The sequence below is a fragment of the Lipotes vexillifer genome, unplaced genomic scaffold (genome assembly GCF_000442215.2).
Source record: "Lipotes vexillifer unplaced genomic scaffold, Lipotes_vexillifer_v1.1 scaffold156, whole genome shotgun sequence".
Taxonomy (NCBI): domain Eukaryota; kingdom Metazoa; phylum Chordata; class Mammalia; order Artiodactyla; family Lipotidae; genus Lipotes; species Lipotes vexillifer.
The window spans coordinates 682,708-704,670 of record NW_006770074.1 but is presented as its reverse complement, the minus strand read 5'-3'; the positions used below and the strand labels follow the sequence as shown (position 1 = coordinate 704,670).

General features: G+C 42.8%; 1 protein-coding gene across 1 annotated transcript in view; it reads right to left on the bottom strand.

The window, feature by feature from the left end:
* SND1 (staphylococcal nuclease and tudor domain containing 1) overlaps positions 1 to 21,963 on the bottom strand; it is a 439,500-nt gene that overhangs the window by 162,884 nt on the left and 254,653 nt on the right. The window contains exon 14 of the mRNA XM_007446006.1: positions 13,989 to 14,061. Coding sequence (XP_007446068.1) covers positions 13,989 to 14,061 — 73 coding nt within the window. The remainder of the gene's footprint in view (positions 1 to 13,988; positions 14,062 to 21,963) is intronic.

The following is a 21,963-nucleotide window of genomic DNA, read 5'->3' as shown; positions in this document are numbered from 1 at the left end:
AGCATGATGTCATCTCTCAGTTGGCTATACAGAGGAAATATTCTCAACAAATAATGAAAAGAGTACTACTAAGTACATATGCCTATTGACATTTCTTTTCTACCTTGAAATAAAATCATTCTGTGATCCGGATTAATGTGAATACCACCCAATTCCCAATCAAATGAAAACTCTGTACAGGCTCAGAGATTATTCTTTTATCAAATGACTTTCAGTTTCCCAAATTTAACCAGCTGAAATTATGCTGTGAGAACTATTCAATTTAACCTTTAGAAATGCAGTTACAGCCTCTGAGTGGGAAAAATCTGCATTTTATCACCAACAGGAAATACAATGCCCTTCGTTTATTCTCTAAGACAAGAAAAAAAACGTCTACTTATAAGTTTGGTATAGAAAGTGCAGATGGTGGTATATCTGTGTCTCAGATAAAGAGAGCAGATGTAAATCTGTATCTACTTAGGATAAGGTATCAACTCTTACCAGTCTGCTCTCTTCCTTTCTCCAATCCTCTTTCTTTAGCGTGGATGACCAAGGCAGGGCCAAGCCACATCCCTCCTCAGGTCTGCCATCCCACTCAACTGTCTCAAAGTTATGGCTCATGATTTGTCGTGTTCACAAATAAACTCCACGTTCTTCCCGTCCACTATTTCAGCCCAAACTGCCCCTATTCCCATTTCTACAGACTCTAGCTCTCCAACAGATTACTATTACAATTCTTGGTTAAACTGATATTCAGCATTTCTAAAATCATGACTTTTTAAATTACAGCCCTCCCTGGAGCGCTCCCATCTGCCTATTGACCTCTGCATAAATGGTAACCCGTGGGGCCTGCTACACAGCAGATGCCCTGGGCTGACCCTGGAAATTCCCTTCACATCCTTTCCTAGGTTGTATTTCCTGAATCCATGCCTTCCTCCATAAAAACCTTCCTCCTTACAACCTTTTCCTTAAAAAAACAAACAAAACAAAACAAAAAACCCCCACTATTTTTTCATGGAGAAAATGTCTTATCTTGGGTCAGTTAAGTAAATATAGGATTGCTTTTGTAAATTTTATTCGGGCAAAAGACTATCCTATTCATGAGAACACATGACCACATAAGAGACAGTGGTCTAAAATTACCAATTTATAACCAAAAAAAGTTTAAAAGGGAGCTTAACTCACTGGAAGGCATACCTTCCAATTATTTTCAGGTTAATTATTTCTCAAAAAACATGTAATTTATCCAAATTGTAGAAAAACCAATTTATATCACAGACAATTACATTGATAAGAAAATAGTTAAAGATAGCATTCCTATTTTAAATTGGTAAAGATAAACACAATCAATGGGGATGTGAAAAAAAGGCCATTTAAATTTTTAACAAGTCTGCTGTTACTTTTCTAAGAAAAAAGGATAATAAATTATTATAGGAATACCACAATAAACATCTCGTACGTTACCAGAAAAGGGACGTGAGAATGGTCTAAAAACATAGCTTATACCTGTATGTGATAGTGAGAATATGGAACAAAGCACTCAACCAGCACCTGTAACTCTGGATTATCAATTACAAGGTTATGATTAAAAAGTAACATACAGGTTTGGGCTTCCCTGGTGGCACAGTGGTTGAGAGTTCGCCTGCCGATGCAGGGGACACGGGTCTGTGCTCCGGTCCGGGAAGATCCCACATGCCACGGAGCGGCCGGGCCCGTGAGCCATGGCTGCTGAGCCTGCGGGTCCGGAGCCTGTGCTCCACAACGGGAGAGGCCACAACAGTGAGAGGCCCGCGTACCGCCAAAAAAAAAAAAAAAAAAAAAAAAAAGTAACATACAGGTCTGAAGTACAATTTTTTCTTTAAAAATTTTAGATCAATTTTTATCACTTCTAAGGTCTCTATATGCAAGAGGTGAGAATTTATTACAGAACCACAAAATGGCTTGAAAGATATAATTAAAATAATACGTGCAGAGTAAAGAATTTAAACGATGGTCTGACAAAGCACAAGTTTTCATTTCATGGGCAAATCAAGAACTCAGAGGCAAGGAAATTGATGCCATGCTAAACTCTGCCCCAGCTGAGACAAGAACACACAACTTCAAAAAAGGATGGAGGAGGAAAAGAACACAAAAAAACCAAGCAATCTATGACATAAAATAAAAAATGAAAATAAATGTTAAATAAAGGTTACATGGTTAAAATAATTTCAAAAAAAATAATAATTTCAACATCCCCTAAAAGTACTGTGAACATTCAGCTTTGCTGGCAGACATACCAATTTAGGTCCAATAAATTAAGTAAAAAGCATTTTGAAGGAGTTAATATTTACATTTTTAAAGTGCTAATGAAAATAATTATAAAATTTGCAAGGTTAAGTTCAACTTTTTGAAACAGAGAAAAAGGATATCCAGTAAGGTAGAAATTATTAAGACAAAAGGTGGTCAGTGTTTAAGAATAACAAATGTATAAAACTAAAATCTAATCATTTTACTCAATAAAGATTTATAGGTAAATAATGATCATGCTAAAACATGTCATGCTATCCTTTGGTCTAAGTTTCTACTTTATGAAATTGTTCTAAGAAAATAACTACAGACTATGATTTAGCTAAGGAACTAATGTGTGTGTGTGTGTGTGAGAGAGAGAGAGAGAGAGAGAGAGAGAGAGAGAAAGGAAAAAATATTCCAAATAAACTAAATATCCAACAATACATAAGACAGAATACTAGGTAGACATTAAAAGTGAGGTAAAAGAGGAATATTCATGTGGAAAAAGGAATTAAGCACCTATTATGTGTCACTGTTCTAGGCACTGACTGTACCGTTAAGAATAAAAGAAAGTCTCTGTTCTGAAAAAACCTTTCATCACTTAAAAAAGAGAGGGGGGAGGAGAGAAAATGAAAAAAGAAAACAACCCCACATTTTGGTGAAAAGATAGATGTATTCTTATTGAAAAATTTCTGGTAGTACTAGTAGAGATGATTTTCTTCCTTTGGCTTATTGATATTCAATGCATTTAAAAACAAAAATTTTGACAGAAAACTTGTGCTAAGAAATGTGTACGTTTTTGTTTTTATTTTATTTATTTATTTGGTTGTGCCGGGCCTTAGTTGTGGCAGGTGGGCTCCTTAGTTGCGGCATGTATGTGGGATCTAGTTCCCTGACCAGGGACGGAACCTGGATCCCCTGCATTGGGAGCGCAGAGTCTTATCCACTGAGCCACCAGGGAAGTCCCCAAGTTTTTGTTTTTAAAAGAAGAAAATACATTAATATTCAGGGCTGATTCAGTTTTGCCCAGATAAACTTGCAAATTATTCAGGTCAGATAACTCTCTCCAGTGTTTTTTTTTTTTTTTTTGAGCCAAGAGTCAACATTCTCTTGAGTGAATTAGTTCTTTATAATTGTTCCACATATTTTGAGACAAATAAATATTATGGACACTGTAATGAAGTCTGGAAGCTGATTTGGAAAACATCCCGACCTAAAATTGCATGTGAAACGTGCTCCGTGATTCCTTCAAAAACATCATCTAAAGCACAGAGCTTTATGGCACTGAAGACAGCAAACTAAGTAAGTAGCTCTTTTCCTAAGGAATAAAAGTTTAACTTAGATAATTATGGTTCAGAGCCAAAAAGGAGTGTCGACATTAGGTAGAAAAACAAACAAAATCACACATTAGCATGATGCAAGAATAAGAAAAATGTGTTCCTAGTAAAGCCAGCAGCACGATGTAAAGAGCGCCATGGTTGGGCTCAGTATCAGATTTAATAAAAAGTACCCAGAATTCCACACATACATGAAAAATGTGCAATGATAGGCTAAACAATAAAGAAACTACCCTTAAAGAAAAATAACTTTAAAGTTGTTAGAATTGTCGTCTTTTGGCATATATTTGGGAATTCTAATTCTTCCTAAGGAAAACTACAGATTTAACCCTGCCCCCAACCAGTGACTTTACAACTCTGATATGATGCATTTGCATATGGATATTGTACTGAGGTTCTAAATGTGAGATTCTAAGGATCTAGCCTATCAATTGAACAAGACCTCCAACTCACTCCTCCTTTAGGCCTCATTTTAAAATCACTTAAATGATGGTCTCTGAGCACATGGGAGAAGGGGTAGGCTGTGAAGATACACTCTCACAGGTCTCTATACTTCTATCACAACTGTAATTAGAGACCGAATTGTGTATGACCTAGAAGGACTACACCTGTACTGTTTAATGTTATATCCTCAACACCCAGCACTGTGCCTGGAATATAATAAGCTTTTGATAAATACTAATTGTTTGATCACTCATTCATGACTCAACATGACAAATGCATCTAAAACACAAGCCAGATTAGCATATGTTAAATGTCAAGGAGAGATAATGGGGCAGTAAAAGAACTCAGGAGAAAAGGAGTATGATTCAGGACTTGTATAAAAAGTTTGCAATACAAATACTACTGATGAGGATGTTGGATCATTTTAGAGGACTTTCTGTAGGCTAGGCAGAACGCTCAGCCATTTAGTAACCACCACCACCACCATATGAACCATGTCAACTGTTCTAAATACTTTGGATGTATTAACTCATTCAAGTACACCACAACCTAATGAGGCAATAAGGGCCATTATTACATTCATGTTACAGATGAGAAAACCATGGCACAGAGATGTTAAATAACCTCAAGGTGACAAATTAATAAGCAATCGAGCCAGGACTTGAACTTGGCTGATCTGATACTGGGGCTCATGCTACTAATCATGTACTCCGTACTGCTGCTATATGCTAGAAAACAGGCATCCTTCCTGTTGTATCCTTCTACTAGTCTACCCACTTCTAGTTACTAACCAGCACCGTTAACGGTACATCTAAGATCTAGGGTCACATTCGCTCAAACACAATTTCATACTGTTTAGGTCATCTGGCAGATCAAATCTAAATCAGGCTCTGTGAAGAGATACAAAAAAGATCCCATTTTCTCAGGAGTTTATCAACTATTCAGGAAAACCACTGCACATATGTCAACTGAGACGGGTTACCAATCAATATATCAACAAGTACAAAATCATGGTAATAAGTGATTGTGTAAATGCTGAAGTAAGGCATGATGAGAAGGCAGTGAGGATCAAAAGGGAAAATTGCCAGGAAGAAGAGAAAGGGCCTGAAGGAGGAGGAGGGCATGGTCAGGAGAGCTGAGACAGCTACTCAGAAACAGCACATCCATAAGGGAGTCGGAGTCAGTGGACTGAGAACTGGAAACAGTGGAGTAGACTGAATATGAAAATATTCTCTACGGTGGGTGAAGTAGCCAGGCGTGTTGCAGTAAAATGTCCTGCAAGACAACACGGGTCTTCCTCCAAATTCAAACCCTCCCGAATCTAATCTTGTCTTACGAACTCTATCATTTCTTCCTGAGAACACCCTTTCATGAGGAACTGAGGCACAAAATTACTAGGTAATTCCAAAGCCACCCTGAGGTCTGATTCGAGAATATTTATCTGGACGTCAACACTGCAAGCAGCGTACAAAATTCTGTACAACATATTCCTTAGGGAATATGTTGGAAGCATGCTAAATAAAGCCTTAAAACTTGAGTAAGCAGAATGTCTGTGTTAGTAAAATGACTCACTTTGAGATGTTTACATAAGCAATAGCCACAGGACAAAATGAGTTCAATCTAGGGCTAAGCAGTGGTATGCTGGTGGAGAGGAAAGTGAAGCTGCGGCTGGGCAGAAATATTTCAAGTTTCGTCACGTCACTCGGCAGTCACAGGACAGATCAGACAACCTGATCACACACCTGAACCTGGGAATCAGCAATGTTATCAACTGCCTCCAAAATACCTGAAACATTCATTTAGCCAAGTCTGCAATGGACTCATTCACAGCCAATTTGGACCCATGAAACAGACTCATAGAACAATCCCCACACGCACCCAGAGAACAGAAAAGAGAATTGAAGAGCATGAACCAGCGAGAGCAGAATCTGTGCTAGAGGCAACTCTCTCTGGAAAGAGATGACATTTTTTCTTTGGAAAAAATGCTCCTGGACTCCCTCAATTTCTTTTCTCCTTTCTTTGAACAAAGGAAGAAAGACACAAAAATTATAGCTCAGGACACTTAAATAAAAGCTAGGACCCTGTTTCTCAGAGCTCATTTGTATGCATCCCCCTGTATGAAGTCAGTTAAACAAGGAATCAGAAGGGAACTAGACAAATTTGTGGCAGAAAACTTCCTGAAAACAGAATTCACGGCAGTGACACACCAAGTTTACAGATTATTTTGGAAATAAGATGTTTTACTGAAAGAAGTAACAAATTTTAAGAAACGCTGTCTCTAATAGTGCTCTAACCTCTGGGCAAGTCACCTGATCAAACATTTCTTCAGAGGTGCTGAAATTCAGAGCTGGAACACACCCACCAAACATCAAGACATAGGGCCCTGTGCTCAATGTCCAATCCCTCTACCTCAATGTATTATGGCGCCTGAATTTTCCAACACAAAAGCTTGTCGGACTGTGAGCACCTAGAGGAGTGGGATAGGGAGGGTGGGAGGGAGGCTCAAGAGGGAGGGGATATGGGGATATATGTATACATATAGCTGATTAACTTTGTTACACAGCAGAAACTAACAAAACATTGTAAAGCAATTATACTCCAATAAAGATGTTAAAAAAAAAAGCTTGTTGGTGAAAAAACGGCAGACCCAGTAAGGTACAGGATGGAATTGGGCATTCTGCAGATGAAAGTGACATACTCACTTTAGAACTGTATTTTTTTAAAATAACTTCTACAACCAAATGACTCTTCATATTTTCAGGTACAAAGGAGGCAATAAAAACAATGTTATAAGTAGTTTTGTATTTCTCTCTTGTTTTTGCAATTTCTTCCCCTATCCGCTTGAAGGATAATTTTCAAACAGGTAAAATCATGACTTCTATACAAATATAAAATAAAGATGTGTCAAAAATTTTAACTCACTAATTCATGAGGGAACCAGAAAGATATTACAAGTGATTTGAAGCAGAGCCTGGAGGATGGATATATATACAGGCAGCTAGAAATGCTGAAGTCAATTTGCTAAAGATGCAAAACTGTACAGCAAAACTATAGAGTGAAAATGTAGAGTTTGAAAATATTTCTTTTACAGAGTAGAAATTAATTGTATCTGTCTATACAGGGCCACATTTGTACAAACAAGAATCATTTGCAACTTTATTAGGTCTTCACAAGTTAAACTCCCTCTCCACAGGGGTGCAAAACATGCCAGTTAAAACGTAAAATAGACAGCTAGTGGGAAGCAGGCCGTATAGCACAGGGAGATCAGCTCGGTGCTTTGTGACCACCTAGAGGGGTGGGACAGGGAGGGTGGGAGGGAGGGAGACGCAAGAGGGAAGAGATATGGGAACATATGTATATGTATAACTACTGATTCACTTTGTTATAAAGCAGAAACTAACACACCACTGTAAAGCAATTATACTCCAATAAAGATGTAAAAAAAAAAAAAAAAAAAAAAGCAAAGGGGCTACAGAATCAGATAACCCCAAAGGGTTAATTAGGCAGCACTCAGCGTTCCACTGAAAGGATACCCAATAATCATCTTGCCAGTTTCAAAGTCCACTAACAATTTCTCCTGATGTCCCAAACTAAATAAAAGAGGTGAGAGATTATGTCCTAGATTTCATGCCCTACGGTGCAAAAAAAAAAAAAATCCACAACAGAAGAACTCAGTTGAAAACTGGATTAAATTTGTAAAAGGAGGTGCTTAAACACAACCACTAACTGTGGTAGGGGCTGATATACAATCTTTTTAAAATTCCAGCATTTTTGTGCAATTTCATTCAGAAACATGTTCAGACTAAGAAAGATAGACTTCTCTCATTCCCACGGAAAGCATAAATGCTTTCGGATTTCTTTAGAAGGAGAGAGGGATACCCCTGCAGTTCTGGGGAGTGTGAATAGGAGAGCTTTACAAAACAAGAACTGGCCACACAGGACTCCTAGGGCTCAAAGAACTATGGACAAAAGGCCATAAAGCAACGCACTCAGCCATTAGGGAGGGCGACCAGCTGAAGCAAACTCCCCCCAAATCAAGGTCTCCTTAACAAACTCCAACTCTTTTGAAGAGGGAGAGGGGAAAAGGGAGCTGTGGGGAGGGATGGGAGGACAGGAGAGGAGAGGGGGAGGGGATGGAGAAAGGAAAGAGCCTCAGCAGCATGGGAGAGACTCCCAGGGTAGCTGTCACTCTGCCTTCGCAGCTGCCTTCGCCACAGGGCTGCCGTGCACGTGTCTGTGCTGTGAGAGTCCCGGTCACCGAGCTGCACATTGCAGTCTGACTGGAGTGGCTGGAGTTCAAGAACCTTCGGGTGTGGGGAGAGGACAAGTGGAACAAAGAGAGCAGCAGCTTCCCCTAAACTGGCAAAAACTAGAGTTGCCAAATGCAGGAGAGATGCAAGAAAGCACCTGAGAGCCCAGCACTAGCAGCGAGCCTGGCTTCCCCGTGAGCAGCCATCAACCTTATGGAGCACATAAGGCTTCCAGCAGCAAGGTCAGCAGCCGGTGCGCTGGCTCTTGCAGGCCAAGGTTCTTCTGGGATTTCCCCAGGGGAGCAAATGTGTAGTGTGAAGGGAGCTCTAGTGCTAAGCAACCAAACTCCCAAGCAGAACCCTAGGCCTTGACCTTGTGCAAGGCACAAAAGGGACATTAGAGGGTTAGGAGGTTACTCAGAGTCTAAGGGAGAGTAAAAGAGGGAAGAGCTATTAAAACAAACAGGAAAGGAGCGTGGGTACCATCAAATCACAGGTGATTAGAAGCTGAGAGGAACCTTAGGGTCACGTAAGCAGGAGGCATTCTAAACAAGTAGGCCAGAAGACACACAAGGGAACTGCAGTTTAACACAGACATAAGTTATAAAGCCCCTGGGTGACTGTACTGCTTTATACCTTCCTCAGACTTACTGGACAGACCACTTTTTATATCTCTTCAGCCGAAAATACTTTAAAACTCTTACACTGAGGCCTAACTCCATTGGGAGCTAAGAAAAGATAACTTCTATAATGGCCCCCAAGACTCATGGAAAGGGCTGCCTCCAACACCCCGAGGAAAAGAGGACACTGCTATTCAAGTTCAAAAAGGCACTGAAGAACCAGAACCTGAAGGAGGAGGTCAGGAGGACATGCTTAAAATCCTGCCTATTTATTTTAAAGGAACACTTCCATCCTTCATATTTGCATGTGAGACTCTGACTGGGCAACTCTGCAGGTTTTCATGATTTAATGGAGAAAGCAGGGACCTGAAAATCTGACTCCCCCTAATCTCCACCCCCAGAGCTAGTCTTTGGACCATTCTAGGCCACGCTTAAAGCACATTCGTATTAGTAATAGTATGTATCTCCAACAAAAAACACTGACGGATAGAGGAGGTTACCAAGCAGTCAGTATGGAACGTGAGCAAAGAAGACAATCTTCAAGTGAGCCCAACCAGAAGGCAAGAAAGGAGAGAAGAGCAGAATAAACAACAGCAAAATCCGCTTCCAAGTCATCAGGATTCCGCATCATGGAAAGGCAGAAGATGTTCAGGAGATGGACAGCCCCATCCTGGTAATCGGACCCGTTCTGGGGCTGTTAGAAATGTGGCTGGAGTGGATAGGATGCCGGGCTAGGCTCTAGCCTCTCATGGTGTCGTCAACACACGTCATAACCCCACACGCACCTGAGAGGAAAGAACACATGACAGGAAATAGAGGAAAAGTCAAATAGACACTATGACTCACCAAGCACCAGCGGAGGGAGGCAGAGGAAGAAATCGGTGCAATGCGGCTACAACCTGAGGAGTGGGAGCCCTCTCCTACCTCAGAACCGTAATTGATTTGTCTGATTTACCAGAACAACAGCAAGCCACGCACCAGCCACATTTTATTGCCTGTTTTACACGTTATATCTGCAGGAGACTGTATTTATTACAGAGGAGGCTACGGCAAAAACAATAATAAACCAAAGATAAGCAACAGCCTTATACTCCACTGACGCGCATTCTGACTTTTTGTATGCTGGCGAGGGAGGGAGTGGAGAAAGGAACAGGGAAAAACAAAACCCACTAATAATGAAAACATGGTTGTATGAAGGGAAGCAGTCACCACAGAACCACCCTCCAAATGGAATCAGATCTAGTACCAAGTTGATCAAATTCTTAGCGGTTTCACATTCACAGGAACATCCCGGCCTGAAGGGTAACCGGACAGGGGTAATAAGGACAGCAATGATAGGTACTTGTAATAGGCTATTTCCTTCACCTTCAAAAGTCAGAAATAAAGGAAACCAGTAACTGCTTCAGGACCTAAATCACCAGATTTTTTTTTTTCCTTTAGTGGATACCCTGAAAAACAGGAGCAGAGATGCAGAATAGCCAAGTTTATCCAAGCCCCAGTCAAAAGGTAGGTTCATCCAGTTGGCATTACACACAGATACCATGAAGCTTACAGAAAACACAACACTCAGCTGACGTTAATGTCAAAAATCATCTATATTAACAAAATCAAAACACAACACAACCTAAACATTGGGGAGCCATCGTAACATTTTTGAAAAGTCAAAAAACTGTAATGCGTTCTTGATATGGGAAGGGATGCAAGAGGCTCAACTGGGGACAGGAGAACACAAAGTTAGAAAGCATGTTTAGTAGCCAACACCTGAGTGGTCCAGTCCTGGGAAAAGCTGATGAATGCACATGAAAAGGCCTGCTTGTTTCAGCACCACATGAGGAGGCCCGCATCTCACCTGCCGAAGCAAAGTCAGTCTACACCTGGGTTACTTAACTTCCCACAGTAGGGAGTCAGCCAAGCAAGGCTTGCACTTGCTAACTCACTACAGGAGGCATTTTCATGCACTCTGACCCTTACCTGCTGAAATCATTTTTACAAAATACAACAGAAGGGATGGCAACAAGGGGGTAGAAACCTGACTCTAAGAGTGGGAGGCCATTAAGACTAGAACAAATGTATGGGTTATTTGTCTCACAATCGTGATATAACCTCTTCCACAGAGCGTATTCCTTGAGTGTTTAGAGAACAAAACGTGAAGAGCATATGTGTCTTCTCCTCCTCCAAGGATGTGTCCTCGGTTGGGGTGAGAGGTCATGCACGAATATCAGTTCATAGTCAATTATGGTGGCAGCATATTGCATATAGTGTCAGCTCAACAAAAACTGCCATTTACCACAACCTGCAACTAAAAGAGGGACCAATGGTGGGAGGGAGGGACACAAGGATTAAAAAAAAATTGACAAACTTTAACGAAACCGTTATATATGCTTGTATTACATGGCCTTTGTTCCAATGTTTGTTTCTTCAACCAGATGTAAACTATTTGCCCATCTGACCCCACATGCCTACCTGTCCCTCAGTAAGATAACCAGAATGCTTCAGGAAGCTGAAGACCCATACATCTCACTTAAATGGCACAAGGGCACCCAAAACACACACACACTGAACACGACATTGTGATGGAAAGAAAGGGAGGTTAGAAGGGGGAGACAAAACTCGTCTATTATACAGGGCACCAAAAAACCCTGCAATCTAAGCTGAATAATGTTATGAAGGTGGACAAGGTCACTCTGACATCTGTTAAATGGAATAGCTTTTTCACTTCCACTCTCCCACGTGATCTAGCTTTCCTCTTTTATTTATATGGTAAGTGGGGGAGTCTGAGCTGCATTTATCTATCTATCTATCTATCTATCTATTTATTTGCAGTACGCGGGCCTCTCCCGTTGCGGAGCACAGGCTCCGGACGCGCAGGCTCAGCGGCCATGGCTCACGGGCCCAGCCGCTCCGCGGCATGTGGGATCCTCCCGGACCGGGGCACAAACCCGTGTCCCCTGCATCGGCAGGTGGACTCTCAACCACTGCGCCACCAGGGAAGCCCGCTGCATATATTTTTGAATAATGTAAGAGCAAACCAATTCGCCAATATCTAGGCAGAAAAGAGGATAAAGGTATGTATGAAGCCGAACTACAGTTCAGTGGGGGATTATGAAGACAGGTTTCCTAAGATTCATTGCTACCAAAAACAAACACGCAAACATAAAGAAAATGCATCAAGGTAGAAGGCAGCACGTGATCCAAAGATAGCACTCAAGATCATTAGGACACTACGCTGGGGGTACCAAGAGGACAGCCCCAAAGCAACTGTAACTCTACCTCAAAAACTTGCTGAGGGCCTCATCTCGATGCCAATAGGAAATCTAAGCAAGAATAGGAACTCCACAGGCCAAAACACAGCACCATCCCCAAGGCTGAATTCAGCTTCTAGACGGCTCTGGAGTATGGGCCAGACATGAGCTTTTGGGTGGGCATAACTGCCATTAGTGCAGGAGTCACCACTATGTTTTCCAAAATAGGTATTTTACAGCGCTGTCCCCCTGCAGTTGAATAACCAAAAAAATTACCCTTTGACTTCACCAAAAGAATGATATTAAAGGAAATATTGTTGAGAATGCCACAGCAGATACATATAGAAATTAATATACACATGAACAATAACACAGCACGGTAAACCACAGAGAAAACTGGCCTGATACCAGCTTGCTGGGAAAGTCACCTGTGAACCATGAGCCTCAGGAGATACAACACAGTCACCTGTGGCTCAAAGGCCATTAGTAACAGGTTTTCTGGGCTTCTCTGGACTTGAGCTACGAGGAACGCACAGTGATGTACCTTGCTCGTTAAACAGTGGCACAACATCTTGACGGAAGTCTAATTAATTAACTGCCACACTGTGCAATCTGCAGTCTGCAGTGACTGCTACAGAGAGGGAAAAGCTCAACAGAATCTCAGTGATTAAAGCCAACAGGGGACGACCACACCCAGGCAAAGGAGAGCTGCTGAGACAGGTCAGAAGCCACCACAAGGAACTATAGGCAAAGCCTGAGCCAGGCTTAGGAACACAACATTAAGATACACTGAAATTCATCACTGCTGTGGGCCTGGCTGAGCTTCTGTTTACAGTAGTATTTTCTTCTTGTGCCCAAGGCAAGCTTCCCAAGTGTCCAAGCTAAGACTGACTACCCTTCCTCTGTCATGTCCCTTGGGCTGCGTGCTCCTCCCTACACATGACCTGGAGCCCCTCCTTACCCATTAGTGACTATGGGAGTTGAACTGGATGGTGTGTGTCCCAAGAACAGAGGGTGAAACTGACAGCCAGAAGGCCTTCCCCCGGCCACCTGATCAAAATCAACCCCTGAACCCTCACTACTGCCTTGGTCTGTCCTATTCCTCAGAGCAGTCGCTGCTGCCTGACATTGCTATTGTCTCCCTTTCCCGCTTGCATGTAGGGACTTTATCAGTTCTGTTCATTGTTACATTTTCTGCCTAGAGCAGTTCCAGGCACAGTAGGCACTTGCTGAGTAAATGAATAAACCCCCTCAACTAACAAAGGAGTCTAATTCAGCCAATGAAAGTTCCTAAATATGCAAGGGTAGCATCCTGATCATGAAATAGTCGTTTGGACACAGCCTTTAGGGAGCTCAAAAGTATCTGCATCATCTCTTCTCCTATATCATCTAGTATATCTGTTAGCTCAAAGGATGCTCACATACTTCTCCCTAGTTGATTAGGATTCATTAGGATTAATTCCTAAACCTGTCCTAGAACCTGTATTTGACCTTTCTCCACTAAGACTTTCCAGTCACAGAACAGGGATTTTTTTTTTAAAAGGTAATTTATTTTAATACAACTCAAAAGAAATATCTCCTAACTCATAATAAGAAAAGAGAAAAGCAACTCAGTAAAAATTCAGGTGAAGAGATAGGCGCTTTTATGCCCTTGTTTAAATTCTGTTTTCCTGGAGTATGAAACAGGATCTCTATAGGTGCATTAGGAGAAGCCATGGAAAAATTCACATTCAGTCCCTGAAAACGAATGAGCTACAGAAAACACATCAACTGAGGTCCTTCGGTGAAGGAGCAGCCAAGCTCCTGGCGCCTCGGAGCCACACAGCTCCATTCACGGACACAACTCACCCCAGATATGTCTGCGACACGGTGGATAGGCACTTCCTTCTTGCTATGCAATCCTTTACCATTCTTAATAGCCCTGTAAAGAAAGAAGAAAAAAGAAAAGCCTGATGACAATACAAATAACACTGGGAAGGGGTAAGGAGGGTGGGAAAGGGCGGCAGGAAGAGACGTTGGTCCGATGGTCACGTGTCACTACACAGGGCACGCTGCTGAGCAGCCAGTCTCGGCCAGAGCACTGGGAGGTGGGGAGGGTACACTCCTGCTCTTCCCCTATAAGCCCAGTTACCACAAGCTGGCTGCTAGTTACTGCTAACAGTGTGCCTGGTTATCAAAGAGAGCTCCAGAACTTGTTTCCAAAGGAAAGGATTCGTTCTAGGCACAAAAGAAGAATCAGTTGGAAGAGCACATTCCTAAAAAACAGAAGTAATAATGTTTCTTTCTGTGTTTAATCACATGAAACATTTTAAATGCAAAAATATGTAGCTAGTGTTCCAATTCTAATGGAAATAAGTTCCTCCCAGGTAAAAAGAGAAGTTGCCCTGAATGAAGCAATACTGTACAGAAAAGTCTTTTTAATAATGGGGAAGAAGGGAATTCCCTGGCAGTCCAGTGCTTAGACCTTGGCGCTTTCACCATCGGCCCGGGTTCGATGCCTGGGCAGGGAACTAAGATATGGCAAGCTGCACCGCACGGCTGAAGAAAGAAAAAGGGGGGGGGTGGTGGTGGGAGAAATTAGCAAAGGTACATAATTGACATTAAGCCTCATTTTCAATCAGTCTCAGGTTGTAATAACACTGGGTTTAGCAGGGGACCCTGGGACACACATCTGACCACTGGCTGGTTTGCTCCAATCTCCCACCTTTTGCCTCCTCATCCCTTGAGTGGTAGCTTCAGGGACATGATGAACACTCATGTAACAATGAAGGACCGCAGAATCAAAGGTGATGAGTACATCACTCAAGCGATGACACCATTAGTCAAGACCTTTGCGCATACTGCCAGCCTGCAGACCCACGCAGGGAACACTGCTGTGTTTAGAGATTGAGGAAGAGGTTCAGGAGTGTGACTGCTCCATGAACTAGACTTTCTAGGGTTTCCATATTCCAGAGAAAGTGTTAAAGTAAACTGCCCAGGCCAGGGTCAACACGTCGGACCCTCACACTAGGAACCACACTGCAACCTTCTTCCCACTCGGGCTCCACTAATGCGCAGGAGTAGAGGCATTACTCTCAGGTCCTAACTTTCTAAACCCAATTCACAAATCAAACTGTGTGGGTGTTGCTGAGTGCAAACTGGAACAGTCATTTCTTACATACTTGGACACTTATCACTCCCCACTTGCCCCTTTTTCCAACCCAGGGGACTTGTCTCTCACTCAAATGATTTGAAACACCTTCTATTCAGATACGACAAACAAAACACTTCCCTTACCATCCAGTTTCCACTCCATGATGAGGGGAAGAAGTCAGAGTACAGAATTAAGAAAAAAATCATACACTCATTCTAGTCTGAACTGTTGGCTGAAAGAAAACATTTCCAAGTTCCTTGACTCCCATGATTCCTCCTGAATCTGAATCAAGGGCTTCAGCTTTAGAAATTGCAAATGGGTCCCAATTGCTCCATTTAATTTCAGTCCAGTGATTTACTGTTCAGGGTGTCTGATAATGACCACGGACCAGGTTTAGCCCCTGGTCCCTTGGGATCTGCACACTAATGGTAGCTCTAACTCTTGCATCTCCCAAAGCCCTGTGTACATCCTGCTTGTGTCCTGTTTCTACAGCCTCCTCTGCCATCAGCAGGCTTTCCCCATTTTGCTACCATAAACTCCAAGGAGGGGGCTTGGGAACAAACCCGCAGCGAGGCAAGGCAAGAGCTCACTGCCACCCTGAGGGTTACTCGCCTTTCTTCTAGGCGAGGCCTGCTCAGCTTTCTGCAGGTCCCATGTGGGCACAGATTGCCCATAGCCTTCTCCTCTTCTAACTACCAAAATACATGGACCTGCTCAATAAACAGATGGTTCACGGAGAACACTGCTGAACTCCTGGCCTTTCCTGGGGGTTGGAGAGCACCTCATATACTACGAGGAAAAAAGAACAGGGCCTGGGCAGTAAGTCAGAAAACAGGTTCTCAAGGCAAAAATGGTGAGCTGGTAACCTACAATTCTTTCTCTCTGTGACCCCAAAGTAGCTTTGTGCCATAAGCAGAAATTCAGCACTTAACCAAGATTAAACATACCACCCCAAGGGGAAAAACATAATACCCCAAAGCAGAAAATATGGATAATAGTGTACATATGACATTTGAAACAATCCAGAATTCTTTAAAATTAAGTCTTTTTTGTTTCATTGTTTTTTGGTTTTTTGGTGTTTTTGGAGGTAGGCGGGCCTCTCACTGTTGTGGCCTCTCCTGTTGCGGAGCACAGGCTCCGGATGCGCAGGCTCAGCGGCCATGGCTCACGGGCCCAGCCGCTCCACGGCATGTGGGATCTTCCCGGACCGGGGCAAACACCTGTGTTTCCTGCATCGGCAGGCAGACTCTCAACCACTGCGCCACCAGGGAAGCCCTGTTTCATTGTTTTATTTTTTAACATCTTTATTGGAGTATAATTGCTTTACAATGGTGTGTTAGTTTCTGCTGTATAACAAAGTGAATCAGCTATACATATACATATATCCCCATATCTCCTCCCTCTTGCATCTTCCTCCCACCCTCCCTATCCCATCCTCTAGGTGGTCACCAAGCTGATCTCCCTGTGCTATGCGGCCATTCTCTACCTCTGTGTCTTTATTCCTGTCCTGCCCCTAGGTTCTTCAGAATCAGTTTTTTTTTTCGATTCCACATATATGTGTTAGCATACAGTATTTATTTTTCTCTTTCTCACTTAATTTTACTGTCATACAGTGAAGTAAGTCTTAATATTAAAATAAGAAATTCTCTTACCTTGTTCCTAAAAAAAATTAGATACTTGTTTACATTCAGGCATTAATTTTGGGAAAACCTTCAAAGACTTCATCTTTTCATACTTTAGATACAATTGCAAAATTAGATAAATTTCAGGCAACATCATATTTAAATTGAGAAATAGTTCTTAGCAAAACAAGGGCTTCCCTGGTGGCACAGTGGTTGAGAGTCCGCCTGCCGATGCAGGGGGCACGGGTTCGTGCCGCATTCCGGGAATATCCGCGTTCCGGGAATATCCCACATGCCGCGAAGCGGCTGGGCCCATGAGCCATGGCCGCTGAGCCTGCGCGTCCGGACGCTGTGCTCCGCAACGGAAGAGGCCACAGCAGGGAGAGGCCCGCGTCAAAAAAAAAAAAAAAAAAAAAAAAAAAGAAACAAAATTGAAAGTTAATAATTTGTAGACACTAATTACAGGAAGCCCTCTAAAGTATAAGTGGTATGCTGGACCCAGACGGGAAAGTGCAAGGGATCACTGAGTAGCTAAACGGTCTCATGTGCCAGCTTGAGCCTCCCTCCCTGTGCTGAGGTTGCTTTGGTTCTTGTTTGCCAGCTGCTGCAGAAACGACACCAGGTGAGCCATCCCCAGAAATCCTCCCTCAGCCTGACACAAGGCTGATGCCACAGGAGGGGGAGGGGAGGGGGAGGGGAAGGAGAGGGAGGAGGAAAAGCCTTTTATTTAACTTGTTTGGTAGGGACCAGATCCACTCTGGCAACGTCGTATTTCTGGCACAGTATATACATATCTGTGACACTTCTAGAATCCTGTCACAGTCGGTTACTATTACACATTTGGCACGTTATCACTCTGTACTCTTGAAAATCTTAAATAGCATCACAAACCAATCAATTAATATGCTACATACATAAAAAATGCTCAAAGTAGTAAAATAGCCAATTCAGAACTTATATACTTATAATATCAATGTTGACATGTACCTCACTTAACAGTTTCATTAATATTTACTTAATATTTTAATTTGGAAAAGAGAAACAATGGTGAAAATTAAATTCTTCATTGCTTTTTCAGCTGTAGCTCTTTGTAGATGTTTACCGAAAAACTTGATAGGCTTGATTAAACAATGCTCTCCGTTCCCCTGTAAAACATGCTAACTGACGCTCAGGGTATTCTAAAGAGTCATACATGTGGGATTCTCTACTATGCCCATGCATGCCTAGTCCCACCAGGTGAGTTGCACTTTACCATCAGTTCACTGGGTTTGTTCCCAAACCTGTTTATTCCAGTTCTATTTGCTAATGTAATTACAAAATGTAACTAAATAGTATGTGAACAGATGATACCATGTAAATCAATGAAATCTAAGTGGGAAAGAAAGTGATTTGTTGTTTCTATCAAAATTAAGCAGAATGTTTGAAAGAACTTCATAAAGATAAGTCATATAACAATAATCACTGAATACATGTAGGTTAAATAATTGAACAGTTTTTGGGGAAATTTAGTAAAAGTCTAGCAGGATTCTGAGCAGATTGTTACACAATGTCTTTAAATAACTACTCTAATTTAGACAGACATGGATTGGAAATCAGAGGGATTTCATTGTGGGTGTGGGTTTATGCAAGAAAGATGACAGCGAAGTCCAACTAGAAAAGAAAATATTTTGAACTAACATCAAAGACTGGCAGATAAGGGATTCCCTGGTGGCGCAGTGGTTGAGAGTCCGCCTGCCAATGCGGGGGACACGGGTTCGTGCCCCGGTCCTGGAAGATCCCACATGCCACGGAGCGGCTTGGCCCGTGAGCCATGGCCGCTGAGCCTGCGCGTCCGCAGCCTGTGCTCCGCAACGGGAGAGGCCACAACGCTGAGAGGCCCGCGTACCACAGTGCTTGGAACTGGGACCCTCGGTCTCTCTCATCCCCTTCCTTTCTCTTTGCCTTCTTCGCGGCTCCCCGAGGGTAGGTGCACTTGGAGCAACTTGGCCTTCGGCTTTTGCGGGGGGGGGGGGGGGGAGGGGGAGGGGAGGGGGGAGGGAGGGGATCTGGGGGAACCACCCAGTGCAGGAGGCTGGGAGGGAGGTGATATGGGGATATATGTATACATTTACCTGATTCACTTTGTTGTACAGCAGAAACTAACAACATTGTAAAGCAATTATACTCCAATAAAGATATAGAAAAAAAAAGAAAGAGATGCATGCTTTTATCTCAAAGAGGTAAGGAGCAAACACCAAGAGTGGTAGGCTTACCACAGTGCTGTTAATGAAAGGAATATAATATATACCTTTGTTCCGGGATGCAAGCATCCATATGACATGCCTGCCTACTAACAGTTGTATATAAGGAAAATGAAAACAGGAAGATCCTGGTTCTGCTGCCTAGTCATTATTTCCTGGTGTGGCTACCCCTGTATCTTACATAACTCACCTTCTCTGGGATAGGTTTGGGGCCCTCTGTCTTTGAGACCTGGGAGGGTATAAAGGTAGCAGGTTTGCTTCCACTGATACCTGCTCCACAGAGCAAACACCAACTCCCCTCCCCATGCTGCCTGCAGGCTGCAACCACAGCTCAACATCCCTTTTCATTAGGCAAGGAATGAAACTCCTGACTTCTAAGCTTCACCTGCTGTGTCTGCTTAATAGCTGCTTTCTCACAAAGGCAGGCTGGAGCTCAGGCCAGCCAGGAGAAAGGAAGCAGGGGGGCAGAACACAGGCTGCTCCTCTCAGAGGCTTTCTTCTCCAAGCAGCCGCAGGACAAAGATGGCAACAACCAGCAGTGTCAATAATGGACAGAAATCATCACCAGCCAGGAAAAGTGAGCAACGTCCACATACCTACAAAGAGATAACAGTAAAGGAGAGGGATGAAAACTCAGCTTTCTAGGTTGCTTCTAGAAGCTTCTAGAAGCTATACCGTGGACGAGGAACCCCATTCAGATCACTGGAAAACTATTCCCTTTAACCAACGAAGTCTGAAATTCTTCTGTATGAGATACTACTGCCTTCCCCCTAGAAGATAAAAACCATCAACTTTGCAAAGGCAGGCAGGGAGGTTGTTAAAGGGAGATTAGCCCGGCTACCTTAGCACAACAGTATTAGAACCTAGCACTCTTTATACAAAGAAACAGTTTGCTCTTCGGTTTTGGGGCCCCTTGCACAGGCAGAAAACCTCCTTCTCCAAGGCACAAGCCTTAGCACCACTGACATCTTGTGTCATCAGTTCATCTTGTGCCAACAAAGAGGCCATGACCTTAATTTCAATGTATAGATTATTATTCTGAATATTTTTGTGAGTTTACAAAAAAAGTTCAAAGACTGTATGGCTAGATTCAACCTAATGCCAATCATAAAATAGTTGCCACACGAGGAATTTTTTTTTTTTTTTTTTTTTGCGATATGTGGGCCTCTCACTGTCGTGGCCTTTCCCGTTGCCGGACGCGCAAGCTCAGCGGCCACAGCTCACGGGCCCAGCCGCTACGCGGCATGTGGGATCCTCCCAGACCGGGGCACGAACCCGTATCCCCTGCATCGGCAGGCGGACTCTCAACCACTGCGCCACCAGGGAGGCCCACGAGGAATTCTTAACCTGGCGACATAAGTGAGCTTCACGTAGGATGCTGGGAATACCTATTAGCTAACCTGAAATGGTAGTAGAATTATATATATGAATATTTCTGGGGCATGGGAACTCCAACAGTTTCCCAGTTCAAAAAGAACCACTTTCATACATAAAGGTATCGAAAGAAAATAAAGTGACAGAAAGCATACAACAGAGAGGTAGCAGGGAAATGCCGAGGAAGACCAGGAGGCCCTGAATTCATCATTCCCCTTTAACAACACTGTCTTGGTAACCAGGAACCAAAATGTCCCTTAACTCTGCTTCTGCTTCCTTGCCTGCATCTAAAACTTCCTTCCTAACTGTGCTCACTTGGCTTTTTTGTAACCCCCCTGGGCCAGGCCCACACCAATTTATTCCAAGATAACATCAGGAATATTTTAAATCCACTCAGGTCCCTTTGAGAGTACACACCACTGCTGCAAGACTTCTCCACAGAATTGATTTTTTCATTTTGCTCCCCTACTTATACCCATAACAAAGACCACCAGCCTGTGACATCCATCGAGTGGAAAGTATAATGCTTGGCTTTCAAGGGCCCCAGAGTTTATGTCTTCTCACCATTTCCACATTACTCCTTCTAATTCAATTAGGTCCATCTTCCCCAGGCTCCCTATGTGCAAGTTATTCATTATACTGTCTTTATAGATCCACACTAGAGAAAGAAAAGAATTACAGCTTATCAGTAGCCACCACCTCACCACAATCATAAAACAATTGTCATGTAGGAATTGTTAACCTGGGGTCCTAGGTGGGGGGCTGTTTGAACACTGGAAGTATCTATGAACTACTTTGAAATGGCAGAATTATACATGTGAATGAGTACATGCACGTGTATCACTCAGTTCAGCATGCAGTTTAAACTGCAATGCAGTATTTTCAAATTGTAGCATGTATTCACTTTATTTCTATAGCTAGACTACAGGCCCTTTGAGGGTTAGAATTCTATCCTTAATACTCGTTACGGTACTTAACACAGAGCTATGTCACATAGTTTTAAACTCAGGGTCACCTAGTTCAATGACTGTGTGCCTAGTAAAGCTGAACAAATGCCCGCTGACTAATGCAGAGTGTGAAGATATTTCAGATTGGAGACATGGATAATGCCAACTGAGTGTAGGGCGCAGAAGAGTGAGGCTTGCTGGCTCTCCTGGAGGTGCAGGTTCACGATATATGCTCCAGGTCGCAGACATCTTGGTTTTGCTACTTGGAGTGGGGCAAGGCAGAAGAGCTGAAAGCCTGGCCTCTAAGCAGAAGCAAAAGTGCATCAAGAACAAAAGCCTCTCATTCTCTTCTTCGAGAGTCCGACAGCTAGAGGAGATGGTCAATAGTCTGAAAGGCAGTAATGGGAGCAAAGCTCCAACCACCATAAACAGTGAAATGGAACCAAGTGGCAGGATTGTCAGAAACACCTACTAGATAATACAGGGTAAATGACTAAGGAGAAAGGA